The following is a 19,017-nucleotide window of genomic DNA, read 5'->3' as shown; positions in this document are numbered from 1 at the left end:
TTGGTCGTCCGAAGAGTTTTCGTGGACGTCTGTTTGGTGTGAGTCCATTACGGGTCCATCTTCCAGATGTTTCAGACATCTCCAGTTTCCAGGTCGGTCTCTCCAGTATCCGGGATTCCTCCTTTTCAGGGCCTTCGAAGACTTTTTTCCTACGGGGTCCAGTTCCTCCCAAGTTAGAGGGCGTTCAGGTCATCCGGATTGCACCAGTGTGGCTACTGTCGGTCAGGGGTTTTTGGGTCTGCAGCTGTTCTGTTCTTTGTTCTCTGCACCAGACCTCTCCAGTCAGATTCTGTCTTTCTTTTCTTTTTCTTGTGGTTCTGGCCTCCACCTCCTGTGGAGATCAGATGTACACTGATCTCCCTGTTGTGTTCCTGGGACTTTTTCCTATCTGCTTCCGGGGTGGTTTCGGCCCATCTGACTCCCTGGTCAACCCTTTCTGGTCTCTCTATAGGGACCAGGTGTCTTGAGTCTACAAAGGACTGTCCTTTCCTTTGACATCTTAGTCCATCTCAAAGGACGGAGGATCTTCCGGGAGCTTGATTTCTGGGCCTAGATTGTTTCTGGCCTGGGGGATTGTCCGCAGGCCTTGTGGACACGGGAGTTCAGTCTCGGGACTGACTCCTTTTCTCTGGTGGTTGTTTCTCCCACCCTAGGGGCCTGCTTTGGTACGTCCCATCTGTAATGTGTCCCCCAATGAAGAACGTCTGAGAAAAGGAGATTTTTTTTTTTTGTTCTCACCATGAAATCTTTCTCGTAGCCTTCATTGGGGGACACCGAACCCACCCATTTCTTCATCTTAATTCCGGATTACTTTTTCTGGTTCTTTGGTTGTTTATCCAGGATTCCTTTCTTGGGTCATTTCTTGTTGGCTACTCCTACTGCTTTGTGACAAAACTGATAACCTCACTGCAGGTGGGCGGGTATATCCTGCCAGGGAGGAGCCAACTTTTTTTCCTAGTGTCAGCTCCTCCTAGTGACAAGAGCATATACCCATCTGTAAGTTGTCCCCCAATGAAGGCTACGAGAAAGAGATTTTACGGTGAGCACAGAAAAAATCTCCTTTTTTCTTAATTTCACGGACCACTGTTCCAAAAATCTGTCAGACACTGGTGGATCGTAAATGCTCACTGCGTCCCTTATTAAATTGTGAGGGGTGTAGTTTACAAAATGGAGTCACATGTGGGGGGTCCATTGTTCTGGCACTATGGGGGCTTTGTAAACACACGTGGCCTTCAATTCCGGACAAACTTTTTCTCCAAAAGCCCAATGGCACTCCTCTTCTGAGCATTGTAGTTCGCCCGCAGAGCACTTTACATCCACATATGGGGTATGTTCTTACTCAGAAGAAATGGGGAAACAAATTTCCCTTGTGAAAATGAAAAATTTAGGGTAACTCCAGCATTTTAGTGAAAATTTGTATTTTTCATTTTCCCATCCAACTTTAACAAAAATTCATCAAACACCTGTGGGGTGTTAAGGCTCACTATACCCCTTGTTACATTCCATGAGGGGTGTAGTTTCCAAAATGGGGTCACGTGGGTATTTATTTTTTTGCGTTCATGTCAGAACTGCTGTAAAATCAGCCACCCCTTTGCAAATCACCAACTTAGGCCTCAAATGTACATAGTGCGCTCTCACTCCTGAGCCTTGTTGTGCGCCCGCAGAGCATTTTACGCCCACATATGGGATATTTCTGTACTCAGGAGAAATTGTGTTACAAATTTTAAGGGTCTTTTTTTTTCCTTTTACCTCTTGTGAAAATAAAAAGTATGGGGTAACACCAGCATGTTAGTGTACATTTTTTTGTACACTAACAGGCTGGTGTAGACCCCAACTTTTCCACTTCATAAGGAGTAAAAGGAGAAAAAGACCCTTAAAATGTGTAACGCAATTGCTCCTGGGTACGGAAACGCCCCATATGTGGCCCTAAACAGTTTTCCCTTGAAATACGACAGGGCTTAGAAGTGAGAGAGCGCCATGTGTATTTGAGGACTAAATTAGGGATTGCATAGGGGTGGACATACATTCTACGCCAGTGATTCCCAAAAAGGGTGCCTCCAGCTGTTGCTAAACTCCCAGCATGCCTGGCCAGTCAGTGGCTGTCTGGAAATGCTGGTAGTTGTTGTTTTGCAACAGCTGGAGGTTCCGTTTTGAAAACACTGCTGTACGATATGCTTTTCACTTTTATTGGGGGGGGGCACAGTGTAAGGGGGTGTATATGTAGTGTTTACCCTTTTATTATGTGTTAGTGTAGTGTTTTTAGGATACATTAACACAGGTGGGGGTTTGCAGTGAGTTTCCCGCTAGGAGTTTGCACTGTGGTGGAAAATTTGCCGCAGCTCAAACTTGAAGCAGGAAACTCACTGTAAACCCAACCATGAAAATGTACCCTGTCGCTTCTGACCGACCAATAGCCAGGATAGAAGGGGTGGCACCCCACTCCTATCCCTTCAGGTCTTGGACAGCCCCAATCCCCCTTATTTTCCGTATGACCCAAAATCGCCGCAGATCGCCGGTCTGAATTGACCAGCAGACATGGGGGGGGGGGGGGTCCTCAAGAACCACCCCATTATGCAATGGAATCTACAATGCAGAGGGGAACAGCACCCTATCCAGTTTTGGTCTTCATGTTTTCCACCTTTTGTATTTTCATACAACTAAAGTACAAACATAACATGTTTAGTTTTTCTCATATAATCTGTCTATCCATATCCATTTGTGTTTGGTCAACTGATGTGACAACTGTGCATTGGCCTTTTCCTAAAAACTGTAAAACCCATCTAAAATCCATCTTTAAGAGTAAAGCCCTTTGAGAGTAAAGCTTGTGTGGCTGCACCCTAAGGTCTCGTGCACATGGCAGAAATTTAATCTGGTAGAAAAATTCTGCAAGAAAAATCAGTTGCAGCAGAGTCCCATTATTTTCAATAATTGACATGTGAGTTATTTCTGCAGAATCTGCTCAGAAATGCATAGCTGTTGATGGAGACATCTTATTTCAGAGCGGTCCTAGTGCCAGCATGTACTGGCAGTGACTGCTGTCTGCAGAATGACTGCTGGACATTTTCCAAATGGACATTCCACAAACAATCTGCCATGTGGACATACCCAAAGTTTAATGTGCTATCCAATGGCTTGATATCTGACAGCTGGACAATCCAGTTTACAAAAAGAAAAAAAACCTTTATTTTTCCCATTACAGGCAACGATTGCTGCTACCCGCCAGGCTGCCTCCCCTAACACTGTTTCAAATCAGCAGACGAGCACGACGCAAGGATCGGTAAGTCATAACTATAGGAAAAATATACAGAACAATCATGATTTCAGGGGCTTTAAAATGAACTAACCAGCTTTGGGTTTTGTTGATGTAGGTTTTGAGTTGAGTACCTGTCACCAAATAAAAGTTTTAATATAGTGTTTCTTGTGTAATTAGGTGACTCTTTCCTATTCACTTGCTTTAAAAATGATCAACATAAATATGTTTAAAATGTAATAGAAAAAGTGGCCACTAGGTGGCTCTGTTCTGTTCCCTGCCACAATTAATACAGTGAGTTTGGTCTCCTCCCGGCCTGGCAGGAGACCAAACTCAGGAAGTGTTTCTCTGCACTGAGCCTCACTGGAAGCTGCAAAGAGCCTCACTGCACAGAGCTTGAGGTCTATTCATCACAGCGCTGTAACGATGTGAGGTGGGGGAGTGGTCCCCCAGCAGGCTTCAGTGATGTCATGCCTGCTGGGAAACACCCACTTTCTCCTGCTGGGAGATGTGAGCAAGAAGAACTGTAAGATACAGAGCTTTTTAAAGCTTTGAAATGTGTTTTTTTTTTTTTTTAAGGGTGGGAGAAGTGTTAGGAGTAGTTAGGGAACATAGCCTGAGTTAGTTTAGAAAAGTTTATTTGGTGACAGATATTTTTCAATTTTCCTTCCTCAACAGGCAAATCTGTCAACAAGCTCCTCAGCTCAGCTTCTGAGTCGTGCCCAGAACGTCACTGCCCCGAGTGCTACAACACTCACTCAGTCAGTTTTGCTCAGCAATGCAAGCTCTCCACCTCTCAGCCAGTCACAGACACAAATGTACCTTCGGGTAAGTAAAATTACAAATCCGTTGCAGATTTTGTATCACTAGGGGAGGACGGCTGCATTTATTTTAGAGGTTGTTTAAAATAACGTAGCCCCGTGAGTGATGCTGCTTACATAAGTCCCGGAGTTACCCAACTGGGGCTCAGGGGGCTATGCTTTTTATGACTCCCTCGGCTTTCTGACCTCTTGCAGCTGTAAACTGGGCCGGAAACATGCATTACGAGATGGAAATATCCCTTTAACCTTTTATACAGAAAGAAAACCCAAAGTTACTAAAGGTATTTGCAGTTTTTTTTTGCACTGGTGAATAGGTCCAGGCTAGTAATCACCATTACTTGGTAAGTGAGTTCAAGTAGTTTTAAAGGCAATCTCTGATCATTTCATGCTGCCTGAACTTTAAAGGGGTACTCTTTTTATTTTAGTTTATTTTTTAAATAAACTGGTGCCAGAAAGTTAAAGATTTGTAAATTACTTCTATTAAAAAATCTTTACCCTTCCAGTACTTATTAGCAGCTGTATGCTACAGAGGAAATTTTTACATTTTTTTGTCTTGTCCACAGTGCTCTCTGCTGATACTTCTGTCCATGTCAGGAATTGTTCAGAGCAGCATAGGTTTGCTATGGGGATTTTCTCCTGCTCTGGACAGTTCCTGATACGGGCATCAGGTGTCAGCAGAGAGCACTGTGGACAAGACAAAAAAGAAATTCAAAAAGTAAAGAATTTCCTCTGTAGCATGCAGCTGCTAAGAACTACTGGAAGGGTAAAGATTTTTTAATAGAAGTCATTTACAATTCTGTTTTAACTTTCTGGCACCAGTGGATTTAAAAAAAAAAATAAAAAAAAAAATCCACCAGCGTACCCCTTTAAGTCATCAGGGAGGCTTGGGGACTCCCCTGGTGGGTTCTGACCACCCTCTGGCCTTGATTGATAAATCTTTTCCTGCGTAGGGAGACACATTATCACGGCTGGCAAGACAGGCAAAACCCAACAGGGACCTCCCTGATGATTCTCAGTTTAGGCCAGACTAAAGGCACAGAAGAATAATGGGCGGCACCACTGCGACCATACAAAAATTGTGCAACAATAACTCGACTTGCTCAGAACTAATAAAGTAGTGGACAGGGTGCATCATGAAATGAAGCTAAATCCAGCTGCAAAAACCAAAAGATCAAAGAGAACAATTATCATGAGCACTCACCCGTACTTTAAATCATGACTTTTATTCGACCATTTAAAATGCCCGCCGGCCGGAAAAAAGTTAAAATGACTTCAGCAGAAACTGAGGACAAGATAGGCAACAGTCTGTTTCACAGGATCTCCCGCTTCATCTGGCCTCCCAGAAGGCCAGACGAAGCGGGAGATCCCGTGAAACAGGTTGTTGCCTATCCTGTCCTCAGTCTCGGCTGAGGTCATTTTAAAAGTCACGTTTTAAAGTACGGGGGAGTGCTCCTGATCATTTTTCTCTTTGATATTTTCCTTTTCAAAGAGGTGTCTTTATAATAAAAAAAATTCTTTTCCTGTAAAAGCATCACCTCAAGTGAAATGTTGGCAGTACATAAAAGCTATTTAGACCTGCGGAGTGATAACCACAGCTTAGTAGCAGCCCTCTACTCTGGCTCATAGTGGAGAGGGGGACAACCCCTTTAACAGTTTCATTACCTATATGTGCATCCTATAGTTTCATCTTCTAAACCTAAGTTTGTAATAGTAATTTTCTGGTAGAATAGTGGCCTGACACCTGTTAGATTAGTATTCTGTCACTGTGCACAGCTTTTATGCATTTTTTGAGGGCCTGTGTCGGAAGAAAACTAAACTCTGTCTGTATCTTGATATTTTTCTGATATTTTCATACCTTTAAAATTGACTAATCTGTTTTCTCCCAGCAGCAGCCCCAGCTTGGTAACCTTTTACAAGTGAACCGATCTCTTAATCGTGGTGTCCCTCTAAACTCTCAACTTATTCTAATGCCCAATGGCTCTGTGGCTGCAGTCCAGCAGGAAGTGGCATCCCCCCAGAACCAAGGCATGCATCAAGACTCTGACCAGGTAAGTGGTCAGAAAGCTTAAGGTATATTCCTTTCTATAGGGATATATTTACATGTCAGATGGTTCGATTAGTAAGGCAGATATGTGCCATGCTGAAATAGCTTTTTTTATGAAAAACAATTAAAAAAAGGCTATATGTTAAAGCCATATAGTTTCCTCCTTTCCACTTTAACCATAATGCAGCAACATTTAGGTGGCTGTATCGCAACACTCTTGACACTTTATTATGACCCTACAGAACTGTGTATATCTGTAAAGATCTATAAAGAAAAGAGACTATTCACCTTGTAGTTATGCATCGCTAAATTGAACAATTGTTTTTTTTTTTCTTAGGTTCAGAACCTGGCTGTTCGAGGTCAGCAAACAGCTCAACCCACGTCCACAGCTGCAGGGCCTACCATTGCTCATGCTGCTCCTCCACAGTCCAAACCAACCACTCACCCATTGCCCTCGTCCTCTGCAGCCTCACACCTGCCATCTTCTCCAGTACCTCAGACTGTAAAAAGTCCGATGGGTCCAGCGGGGGGCACAGTGAGTCAGGGGAGTCAGACGGAGGCAGAGGGGAGAAAAGCTGAAGGAGAGGCTATGCAGCAGAGTGTCGGTATCAACTTAACAAGAGCTGCAACACCAGCACCCAACCAGACTCTTATAAGCTCTGGTGAGTTCAGTATTGCCATAAATATGCCCAGCCTTACACATATGTTTACAAAGGCTTGTTTAAATACTATATCCTGTATCTGACAATATAAATGTTTATACTTCTGCAATGTAAACTTGACTTTAGTAATTGACTGTTTTTATTTTTTTATCCCCCTCTATTATTAATCTCTTTAATGCTTTGCACATCCTTCTTTTTTACTTGTCTACATCCACCACTCATCCCATGTCTTTTTGCTTTCTCCTTTTCTTTCTTTCTTTCTTTTTTTTTCCCATTCATTCTCCATCAGCTACTTACACTCACATTCAGCCTCACTCAGTTCTACAACAGAAGCAGGTGGTATTTCAGCAACAGATTGCCATCCACCAGCACCGTCAGTCCCAGCTCGTCCATGCCTCTGCTCACCTACAGTTGGCACAGCAGCAGCCCCAGGCCCCCTCTCAGCAAAGCTTGCAGGCAACTCCGGCACAACAGACCCTGGTTGTTCAACCTATGCTACAGACCCCTGAGGCGACTCTGCCAACGAAAGCTCCTGTGCCCATTCAACCAAAGCAGCCAGGCAAAGGGGTTCCGCCTTTAAATCTGCAAGGACACTTGGCGGCCAAACCTATGCAAAGCACTAGACCACTTCCTACACCACCTGCTAACCAACCTCACATTCCTGTTCAACTAGTGGGTGCAAGACAACAAGGTCCCGCCCAAGCTCTGGCCCTCGGAGCTCCCCAGGTTCCATCACAAGGGTCTTCCTTAACACAGATAACACTGCCTCAATCTCCTGCCCCTGTACCAACTGCTGTGTCTGGTGCAGTGCAGGAAGTCCAAGCTGCATTCTACGGAGTCCTGCAGGTGAGGCTTTGTATGATAGACTAGTTCATGGTGCATTTCTTCTCTTTATTTTATATTACATTTCCAATTGATCATTTATTTCCCAGGGCAAGATGTCTGGAGCTGCAAAGAGAAAGTCAGAAGAGGACAGGGAAGAATCTCCAACACTACCTTTAAAAGCATCTCCCCCAGTTGACACACCAACTACAATGGAGGAGAGCAGCACTCCAGCTGGTGAGTGACTGTAACATCTTCCTGTACTGTTCTCTGAAGTCTAGAAGTCTTTATTCTTTCAGCTGGATCCACTCTTTCTGTATTTATGTCTTCTGGGAATGTTTTTTACTTTTTTGATAACTTTCTTTTTATCTTGCACTCCACAGACAAGTCTGAGGCTGCCTCTCAAGTCTCTACAGCTCACACTGTATCTGCTCCTCCTTGCGCACCAACACTTTCGGTCACCTCTCGCCAGCACAGTGACTCCAAGCCCCCACAAGCCATTGTAAAGCCACAGATCCTGACTCATATTATAGAGGGCTTTGTCATCCAGGAGGGAGCAGAACCCTTTCCTGTAAGCACCATTACAACTCACCGCTATTTAAATGATAACTTTATAGTTTTTTAACTTCCTGTTTCTCTTTTTAGGTTGGCAGTCCTCAGATACCAAAGGACCCCGAAAAGTCACTTGCACCAGTTACAGTTTTGCCTCCAGTAGAGAGTCCACCCTCTCACCCATCAATAGATCAGACTGTTAGTGGTATGTCTTATCTTTAGCCTATTATAGAGCTATTTCACTACGCAGGATATGCCATAGATGAGGATCCAACCTTTGGACCTGCACCTATATGGAGGTTGATGTTCTCCAAATGTGCCTGCGGGTTAGCTGCCGCAGCCAGCCATAGAATGAATGGAGAGGTTGCTATGCATGTGCCCTACTCTGTCCTTTACCTCTTTGAGACTTATGTTAACTCCCAAGCTCGGAGAGATCTCCATACATGCATAATTTTGTTTTTGACTGGATGCAGTGGCTACCAGTCACCTCACCCCCCCCCATATTCTCGCCAGAGGTGTAATGGTATATTAGATGTTTATGGCATATCCAAGTAAAGCTAAACCCTTTCTGCAACTAGAATCCTATTGCCGGTAATTAAACTTTACATTTTTTTTCTCTTCTCACAGATTCTGGAAGCTCGAAAATGTTAAAGTGTGAGTACTGTGGGAAGATTGCCACAGCAGACAAGTTTGGTGGCTCAAAGAGGTTCTGCTCTATGACTTGTGCCAAAAGGTAAACCTAAATATAAGGGTGCATGTACCAATTTATTGCTCTGTAAACTTATTCTTGGATCAACTTATATTAACCTGATGAGGATGCAGGACGAGAATGTGCATCCTGAACTTCACAAATCTGCCGCATCTGCACAACATACTCGTCACGATGCTGATCGTGCGAGTATGCCAAAATCTCCAGAGCAAGAGCTGTTCGTTAATATAGGGTGATCCTCAGCAGAGAAGCCCCACCTCTGACACTCATATCCTAAAAGAGAATATAGAGTGATCTAGTCTTTAAACAAATTACTGTTTTAAGGTTACTACGTCTAAATATTTCATTAACATTTACGTTATTGTTTTTTTTTTTTTGTTTTTTTTTTGGCCTCCACCCGTCAAAATACTAGACTAGTAACATAGTTTGTAAGGTCGAAAAAAAGACAAGAGTCCATAGAGTTCATCCTAAAACCATACTGTGTTGATCCAGAGGAAGGCAAAAAACAACCCATGAGGCTGATGCCAATTGCCCCATGACAGAGGAAAAATTCCTTCCCGACCCCAATATGGCGATCAGAATAAATGCCTGGATCAATGTTCTATCCACATAAATCTACTATCCATAACCTGTAATATTATTATCTAGGCCCCCCTTGAACTTGTTTGAGTCAGACCTCACAACATCATGTGGCAGAGAGTTCCATAGTCTCACTTCTCTTACAGTAAAGAATCTTTGTCTGTGATGGTAGTGAAACCTTCTTTCCTCTAGACTTAAAGGATGCCCCTTGTTGTTGTTACCGGACTAGGTATAAAAAGATCACTAGAAAGCGCTCTATACTTTCCATTCACATATTTGTACATTGTAATCAGATCGCCCTTAAGACGTCTTTTCTCTAAACTAAATAACCCCAAGCTTGATAACTTGTCTTGGTCCTGTAATCCTCCCATACCATTAATTATCTTTGTCGCCCTCCTCATCACCCTCTCTAGTTCGGCCATGTCCTTTTTATATACATGTGCCTAGAATTGGACACAATACTCCATATGTGGTCCAACTATGTCCTTGTCACGTGCCTCTATGCCTCTCTTGATACATCCCATGACTTTGTTAGCCTTGGCAGCCGCTGCCTGGCACTGAATGCTAAAGTCGAGTTTACTGTCCACCAGTGCCCCCAAGTCTTTCGGTAGAAGTTTGTCCTAATGTGTTACATAATTGCACATTTCTCGGTCGCCTACATTAGGGGACACAGGAACCATGGGTATGTGCTGCTTGTCCACTAGGAGGCGGACATTATGCAAAAAAGAAGTCTTCTCCTCCCAGTAGGATATACCCGTCCACTGACTGAGCTAATCCATTTTAGCTTAGTGTCAGTAGGAGGCAGACGCAGGTCTGGAGCTCTCCAGACCTGGTCTTTTTTTTCTTTTTTTCTAGTATAGCGCCAGTTAGCTTTTCTCTCCTTTTTTTATTTTCATAGGTTGGAATGACAAGCGCATGGGAATGCCTGGTCTCCCACTTGCGAGGTAGGGGCACAGCACATAAGGTATGTACTGTTAACCCCCCTCGCCAACGGTCAGTTTCAGGTGGTCGACCCTGGGTCCGGGTCCCCCTCAGGCCCTTGGTCACCTTGCCTTTTGCGGCCTGGCATGATGCAGCGTGGCAGCATACCGGCTGAAGACACCATGGGTGAGTATATCAGCTTTAGTGGTAAGTTTCACTCCCATCATCCCAGCCCCCATTTCCGCATGGATTCTCTGAGATCAGTAATTGCATCCATGGACCCGGGCAAATTTCTGTCCTCTGGATGTTCAGGATGCTTACCTACATGTCCCCATTTGCCCATCTCATCAGAGTTTCCTACAGTTTGCAGTTCCAGCCGGTCACTCCCAGTTCGTGGCTCCACCCTTCGGGCTAGCCACGGCCCCTCGGGTCTTCACAAAGATCCTTGCTGCCATCCTCCGCTCTCGGAGCGTTTCTGTGCTTCCTTACCTGGACAACCTGATGGTCAAGGCTCCCTCCCTGTTGGAGAACCTGGAAAGTCTCCACATCACTCTCCAAACCTTGGAGCGTTTTGGCTGGATTATCAATCAAGCCAAATCCAATCTCTCTCCCTCTCAGTTCCTGTTTTTTTGGGACTCCACTTCGACACCGCGGCGGCCAGGATTCGGCTTCCAGCGGACAAGAGACGTGCGTTGAGCGCGGGAGTTCGTCTCCTCTGCCGCACAACTCCAGTCTCTATCAGAACCTGCAGGATAGTGGCATCCATGGAGGTAGTTCCCTATTCCCAGTTTAGGTATCATCCCCTGCAACTGGCCATCCTGTGCCAATGGGACAAGTCTCCCCAATCCCTTAATCACCCCTTCTGGCTGTCCTTTCGGGTCGCCACTCCCTGCTATGTTGGCTTCAGTCCCCTCTTCTCCGAAAGGGTCGTTCCTTCCTCCCCTTCCAGTGGCGGGTCTTGATGACTGATGCCAGTCTTCTGGGTTCGGGAGGAGTGTACCGGGGCAGGACTGTTCAGTGCCGTTTGTCCTCCGGGGAGTCCTGTCTCCCGATCAACGTTCTGGAACAGAGGGCGATTTTTCTATAACCCACAGTGCCTTGGCGATGGTGGAAGTGGACAGGATTCTTGCCTGGGCAGAGCGCCACGTTCCCTCAATTTCAGCAGTCCACCTTCCGGGAGTGGACAATTGGGAGGCGGACTTTCTGCCACCACAGCCGACTCTGGGGAGGGGTCTCTTCATCTGGAGGTGTTCGCAGCGATACACACCAGCTGGGGGACTCCGGACATAGACCTGTTTGCGTCCCGCCGGAACCGTCTGGCTCCTTGCTTTGTAGCCAGATCCCGGGACCCACTGGCACTTGCCGTGGACACGCTCATGATCCCTTTGACTGACTTCTCCCTTCCATATCTCTTCCCTCCGCTTCCTCCTCTTCCCAGGGTGATCCGGAAGCTGAAGGCTGAAGGCGTCTCCGCGATTCTCATAGCCCCCAATTGGCCGCGTGGTACACAGACATTGTCCACCAACTTGCGGACGCTCCTATGAGTCTTCACGATTGGCCTGATCTTCTCTCTCAGGGCCCCCTTTGCCACCTGAATTCACTTCCGCTGCGTTTACCGGTTGGCCGGTTGAAATGCGGGGTTGAAGGCCAGGGTTTTTTTGGCCCAAGTCATTCGCACCATGCTTCGTCCCCGTAAGACCTCTTCGGCCAGGATTTATCATCGTACCTAGCGGGCTTACTTTTGCTAGTGTGAGGCCCGGTCTCTGTATCCCACAGTTTTTTCTTTCCCTAACCTCCTGTCTTTCCTGCAGGTCAGTTTGAAAACGCGTCTGGCACTCAGTTCCTTGAAGGATCAAGTTTCTGCGCTTTCTACCTTTATGCAAGGGGTGGCCCATGAGGCTCCCCTTACAGGTCCCACCCTCGGACCTGAATTTGGTGCTGCCTGCCTTGCAGGACACTCCTTTTGAACCTCTCCGCAAAGTCTCTTTGTTTCCTTTCTTGGAAGGTAGTCTTCCTCGTGGCCATTACCTCTATTCGGAGGGTCTCTGAGTTGGCGGTCCTTTCCTGCCATTCTCCCTTTCTGATCCTTCACCAGGATAAAATGGTTCTCCGTCCGGTCCCCTCCTTTCTGCAGAAGGTGGTTTCCTTCTTCCACCTGAATGAGGACCTCAATCTCCCCTCTTTTTTTGTCCCAACCCTTCCTATCCTCAGTAACGCTCCCTCCATAAGTTGGATCTAGTTTGGGCCCTCATGGCCTATTTGTCGGTCACTTCTGTGACTCGCTGTTTGTGATTCCCGACAGACGGCGTAAGGGGCTTCCTGCTTCTAAAGCGACCATATCCAGGTGGATCCGGTCAGCCATTTCGGAGACATATCGCTGTAAGGGGAAGGTCCGTAGGGGCCTCTTGGGTGGTCTGGAACAGTGCTTTTACTATTCAGGTGTGCAAGGCGGCCATTTGGTCATCCATGCACACTTTTGCATCTGCCGACGTGGAGTTGGCTCAGTCCTGCACCTGACTTCCTCTTGCGGGGTTTTGTTTCCCCCCCCCCCCCCCAGGAACTGCTTTAGGGCGTCCCACACTTCCTGTGTTCCCCAATGTAGGCGACCGAGAAAAGTAGAATTTTTTTTTAATACTTATTGTAAAATCTATTTCTCGGAGCCTCATTAGGGGACACAGCACCCATCAGCTGTTGTTGTTTTCCAGGCTTTGGTTGGTTGTCTCTTGGTGAGGGGCTCGGTTGTATTTTTTATCTGGGTTGTTTCTCGGACAACATTATTTCTCTTTTTGGCTCTCTCCTACTTATTTGGGACTAAACTGATTTAGCTCAGCGTCAGTGTGCCGGTATATCCTATTGGGAGGAACCAACTTCTTTTTTGCCTAGTTTCAGCCTCCTAGTGGACAAGCAGCATATACCCACGGTTCCTGTGTCCTCCAATGAGGCTCAGAGAAATAGATTTTACAGTAAGTATAAAAAAATCTACTTTTTGTTTTTACGGCCCAAGTGCATAATCTTACATTTATCCACATTAAATGTAATTTGCCATGTCTGTGCCCAAGCCTCCAGCTTCCCCAGTTCCCTCTGTAATTTTATGTTGTCATCCTCTGTGGTTATCACCCTACCCAGTTTGGTGTCATCTGCAAATATAGAAATTCCACTTTGTAATCCCTCTTCAAGGTCATTAATAAACATATTAAAAATAAGTGATCCCCACTTGTAACTGTCACCCAAACAGAGTAAGTTCTATTGATTCCCACCCTCTGCTTACTGTCAATGAGCCAGTTGCTAATCCATTTACATATGTCCTCCCCCAGTCCCAGCATCCTCATTTTATGTACTAACCTTTTGTGTGGCACAGTATCAAATGCCTTAGAAAAGTCCAGATATATAATTTCCACAGCTTCACCCAAGTCCAATTTATAACAGACCTCCTCATAGAAGATAATGAGATTAGTCTGACAGGACCGATCCCACATAAACCCGTGTTGGTGCTGTGTCAGAAGATTGTTTTCATTGAGATATTTTATAATAGCGCATCTCAGAAAACCCTCAAAAAATCTTAACCACTACTGATGTTAAACTTACAGGCCTATAGTTCCCAGGATCCCTTTTTGACCCCTTTTTGAATATTGGTACCACATTTGCTAAGCGCCAGTCCTGTGAAACAATCCCTGTCATCATAGAATCTTTAAATATAAGGAATAAGGGTCTGTCTAGCACGGTATTGAATTCTTGTAAAACCCTGGGATGGATGCCATCTGGGCCCGGTGATTTGTGTGTTTGTATGTTACTAAGGCAGCACTTCACCTTTTATTGGTTTAAACAGGTGAGATTTGCCAGAAAATTTACTTTTTTCCCTCCCGTTATCTGACATTGGATTTTCATTTGTAAATACAGTGGAGAAATCATTTAGTAGATTGGCCTTTTCCTCATCCTCCTCCACCATTGCCCCCATATTATTTCTTAAAAGGGTACTCCATTGGCCAGCGTTTCGGCTGCGTTTGGAACATTTAGTTCTGAATGCTGTGCGCGCATCGACCATGCCCCCTCAATGCAAGTCTATGGGAGGGGGCGTGACCCCCTCCCATAGACTCTCATTGAGGTGGCATGGCTTGATGTCACAAGGGGGCGTGGCTGACCCCCTCAGCGCGCACACACCGTTTGGAGCTAAATGTTCCGAATGCAGCCTGAACACTGGCCAGTGGAGTACCCTTTTTAAGGGGCAATATTTTCAGCTTTAAATTTCTTATTTATGTAGGTGAAGAATATTTTGTTGTTGGTTTTACTTTCTATGACAATTCTTCTCTCTGCTGCAATTTTTGCTATTTTATTTCTTTTTTACAGATTTTATTTCTCTCCTTCTAATTCTTAAATTGTTGTTTGTTTTAGTAGTCTAAATGCTTTCCTCTTATCATTTATCGCTTCCTTTTACTGTTTTGGTTAGCCAAATTGGGTTTTCTTCTATCTCTAGCTCTTTTATTCCCCTAGGGTATATGTCGTTCACAGTTTATATTTAGGATGTTCTTAAGTGTCCCATTTAGCTTGTGTACTTTTATTACTAAGGGCACGGTCCCAATCTATGTCACTGAGGTCCTCTCTTAGTTGTTGAAAATTGGCCTTCCTGAGGTTTAATGTTTTTGCAGCCCCACTAGTAGACATCCTCTTATAAGATAAACGAAAACTTATTATGCTTTGGTCACTATTACCAAGATGACCCCCTTACCTCGGATACTTTGTCCGGCCTATTGGTTAGAATAAGGTCCAGGAGTGCCCCACCTTTTGTTGGGTCCTGCACTAGTTGGGAAAGGTAATTGTCCTTTATTATTCCCAAAAATCTGTTTCCCTTGCTGGACCTACAGGTTTCACCTTCCCAGTTGATGTCAGGATAGTTAAAGTCCCCCCTAATAATGACTTCTCCCTTCTTTGCTGCCCCATCTATTTGTCCTATAAGTATGTTTTGTGCTGCTTCTGTTATACTTGTGTCCTATAACAAACCCTTATCAGTAATTTCTTGTTCTTACCCCCACCCCATAATTCCACCCACAGAGACTCCACATGATCATTTTCTTCACCAATGTCCTCACACAGAATGGGCCCAAGACAGGATTTTACTTATAAGCAAACCCCTCCCCCTTTCTTACTTGCACGGTCATTCCTGAACAGAATGTATCCCTGTACATTAACCGCCCAGTCATAGCTTGCATCCAGCCATGTCTCTCATGTCACTTATGACTGTTCTAACCCCTCCCCCCCGCTCTACCCCCAGTGTTATTACCTATCCCCAGATCTCTTATCTACACTATCTTCCCCTTCTATATTGTAGTTTCCCTCCCCCCAAGTCCCTAGTTTAAACACTCCTACCCTTCTGGCCATCTTCTAGTAGAGCCGGTATCTGACAGAGAAGTCGGCCCAGTTCTTGATGAACCTAAACCCCTCCTTCCTACATCAGCTTCTGAGCCACTTGTTTATCTCCCTGATCTCCTGTTGTGTCTCTGTTGCGGCTCGTGGTACAGGTAATATTTAAAAAAATATTACCTTGGAGGTCCTTGCCTTAAGCTTGCGGGTTAAGTCCCTGAAATAATTTTAAAGAACACCACCTACCTCTTACTTTGTCATTGGTGTCAATGACAACACACTGTTGTACTATCCCGGTCTTTGTTACAGATCGCCTTGTCTGTCCCCCTAGTTGAGCCCCCCCCACTACCAGTACCTGTCTCTTCCTTACTGGAGCAGACACCCCCGTGGCGGTCATAGGCAGTGTCTTGCTGCAGTACTGCTAGCTCTGAAATGGCATCCCCCTAATCTGCCAACCGGGCAAACTTGTTGGGGTATGCCAGTTCAGGGCTAGCCTCCCTGACACTTTTCCCTCTACCCCGTTTTCTAACTGTAACCCAGGTAGCCTGACTGTCCTGCACCTCCGTCCCCCTATCCTCCCCCACCTCTACCCCGGGAGTGCTTGCTCAGTGAGCAGCAGACTCCTCTTCAAGTTGTCAGTGCGTCTCAATGTTGCCAGTTGCCCCTCTAGATCCAAGATCTGGGCTTCCAAATGAACAAATTGCACACATCTCGCACAGCAGTATGCACTCTCAAACTGTTGTTCAAGGAGTGTATACATCGAGCAAGATGTACACCGGACTGCATTTTCCGACATGGAGGCCATCTTAGTTATGGGGATTTCACATATTAACAGGAAAAAACTGACAGTAAATATTACAATTAAATTCTCTGCAGACCTTTTGAGTCTAAAGTCCTTAGTAACACAGGGATCTCAAACTCCTGCTTTCAAACTCCTGGCTTCTAAAACTCTAGAATCAGCCTCTTCAAACAGCAACTCTCAGACCAGAGCAAGCAAGAGCAAGCGAACTGTCAAGTTGGCGATGCCTGTTCTTCAGATGGCAGGCACGGAGGCCTTCAAATTATGTCTCAGAGGTGCTAATGGACCCCTGGCAGGGGCAGCACCTGTCACTCTTGATCGCGGCATGTAAACGAGCATTAAACTGCTGAATAGGAGTATTGTTTGATGCAGGCGGGTATCCGCTGTTAATACAGCTGACACTCTCCACTGACAAAGAGGGCTTAGATCATGAGTCTACTTTATATATGAAATATTTTCTAAGCGCTATAATAGGATTTATTGGCAGTCATTGAGAGATTAAAATAGAAAAGGGAAGTCATTTAGAATTTTCATTCTATTGCAGTGTACGGTCCTTTTTACAGTCAACCATTTTTGCCACCCTATGGCAGGCTATAATCAAAAATCTAATATAATCTAATATTGGCTGACACGACAACCAATCAGTACCCCGGTATTGCATGATGAGGGTGCCAATTGGAGTCCTGATAGGCCTGGCAACCTGTCATTTAATCTTGTGGATAACGTGGTCACCACTGACCGCAGCCACACAGGCCAAACTTTTCATGTTGGTGACACCCTTTTTAGACCTGCATAGTTTTGCGACACCCTTCTCACCCCCTGTGCCATTTCACATACCCCTTCATCACCACTAGTGCAATTTAATTCCTCATCTTTCATCACCCCCCATAACCACTTTCTCGCCCCCCCCCCCCCTTGTCGTTTTACACCTGGCCTGAGTCTCCCCTCTTCATTGCCGCTTTACACCTGGCCTGAGTCTCCCCTCTTCATTGCCATTTCATTCCTGCCACTTCATCACCCACCTGTGCCACTGCATCCCCCCCCCTTTTGTCACCCTATGTGGCATTTCAAAACACACAGAAAAAGGTGTCCTAGAAAAAGATAAGTGCATTACACCAACTATCTAGGTTACATGAGGGGAAAAAAAAAAACACAAAAAAATCAACATCAAAATCTACCATGCAGATTTTAGTGCTATTTATAAAATGGTAGATGGTAAAACCATGGGTATTTTGATGTGGAGATTGGTGCAGTTTTCTCATCAAAAACCATGCAGAATTTACCTGTGTGAACATCCTTTAAAGGTTTTTGGTTATTAAATAAAACACATTAGTGTTAAGACTTCTAAAACAAATATATTTTGTCTGTAAGATATAATGTCAGTTGCAGACACCCGTTTCGTCTTCAAAGAAAGAAGTTAAACCAGCTCCAAGAAGCAGGAGGTGTAAGAGTGCGCAGACGTGGTCCACGGAGGAACAGCTCTGATATTGCAAGGGCCAAGATCCAGGGGAAGAGAATGAGGGTAACAGAGGTGCTTGATTATTTTCATTTAGTAGACATAGTATGGTTTTAAATGTAAAATCTGCATTATTAATACAAAGACTTAAATTCAGTATAATATACATGCCGTATATTGATCCACTTTTAGTACCTGTGTACTGTGAGTTCATTCTCTCTGTATTTGTATCCTTGCCTCTGGTATTCGGGACTGCAGTTAGTGGGGGTTTCTGTGGACGTCCCTCACTGATCACACATTCAGTGCCCCTTAACCCATTGAGGACACAGCCAGTTAAAATTTTTGTGTTTCCCCTTTTTCCTTCTTGCCTTTTTTTATTTTTTCGTTCACTCACCAGTAAGAGGGCTTGTCTTTATTTATTTATTTTTTTTTTTTGCGTAACTGATGGTACTTTGTATTGACACTTTTCATTTTACCATAGAATTTACGGTGCAAAAAATATACGAGGGGAAATTGAAAGAACTGCAACTTTGCAACTTTTGGTGGGGTGTTTTGTTTTACGTAGAACATTATATGGTAAAAATGACATGTTCTCTATATTGTACTGCTCAAAATTAGTAAACAAAATAACTGTTTAAAATTCCTCTATTCTGACAACTTTGACTTTCTTATTTTTCTGTATACGGAGCGGTATGAGGGCTAGTTTTGTGCTGGGATCTGTAGTTTTTATCTGTACCACTTTTGGGCTTTTTTACTTTTTTATTCCATTTTTTTTTTTTTCTAGAATGTGATGTGAACAAAAAATGTTATCACTTACAGGCTATGAAGTGAGCACAGCTCCTACACTATATTCGGAATGCCGCTCAGGATGTACACCGTGGTGTGTGAAGTACCGGGGCGCCAGGGCTTACATTTACGTCAGTTGTACTTAAGGCGTTAAAGGGATTATCCTGCCTTACACAATTGATGGCTAATCTTCAGGATGTGCCATTAACCCCTTCCTGCAAATGGACATATATTTACTTCCTCTGTGGGCTCCCGTGTATG

General features: G+C 44.8%; 1 protein-coding gene across 5 annotated transcripts in view; it reads left to right on the top strand.

Moving 5' to 3' along the window:
• Nucleotides 1-19,017, top strand: part of PHC1 (polyhomeotic homolog 1) — a 61,826-nt gene that overhangs the window by 23,798 nt on the left and 19,011 nt on the right. The window contains exons 4-13 of one of the 5 annotated variants that reach the window (XM_056529157.1): nt 3,200-3,277; nt 3,929-4,078; nt 5,961-6,119; nt 6,453-6,777; nt 7,067-7,623; nt 7,710-7,836; nt 7,983-8,170; nt 8,245-8,356; nt 8,779-8,884; nt 17,886-18,036. In XM_056529157.1, coding sequence (XP_056385132.1) covers nt 3,200-3,277; nt 3,929-4,078; nt 5,961-6,119; nt 6,453-6,777; nt 7,067-7,623; nt 7,710-7,836; nt 7,983-8,170; nt 8,245-8,356; nt 8,779-8,884; nt 17,886-18,036 — 1,953 coding nt within the window. Of the gene's footprint in view, nt 1-3,199; nt 3,278-3,928; nt 4,079-5,957; nt 6,120-6,452; nt 6,778-7,066; nt 7,624-7,709; nt 7,837-7,982; nt 8,171-8,244; nt 8,357-8,778; nt 8,885-17,885; nt 18,046-19,017 lie in introns of all 5 variants that reach the window. The other 4 variants (XM_056529155.1, XM_056529158.1, XM_056529156.1 and 1 more) reach the window with 4 other exon arrangements.

This window comes from Hyla sarda, chromosome 7 (assembly GCF_029499605.1).
Source record: "Hyla sarda isolate aHylSar1 chromosome 7, aHylSar1.hap1, whole genome shotgun sequence".
In the NCBI taxonomy this organism is placed as follows: Eukaryota; Metazoa; Chordata; class Amphibia; order Anura; family Hylidae; genus Hyla; species Hyla sarda.
The sequence above is the reverse complement of the archived record's forward strand: the minus strand, read 5'-3'. Positions and strand labels throughout refer to the sequence as shown.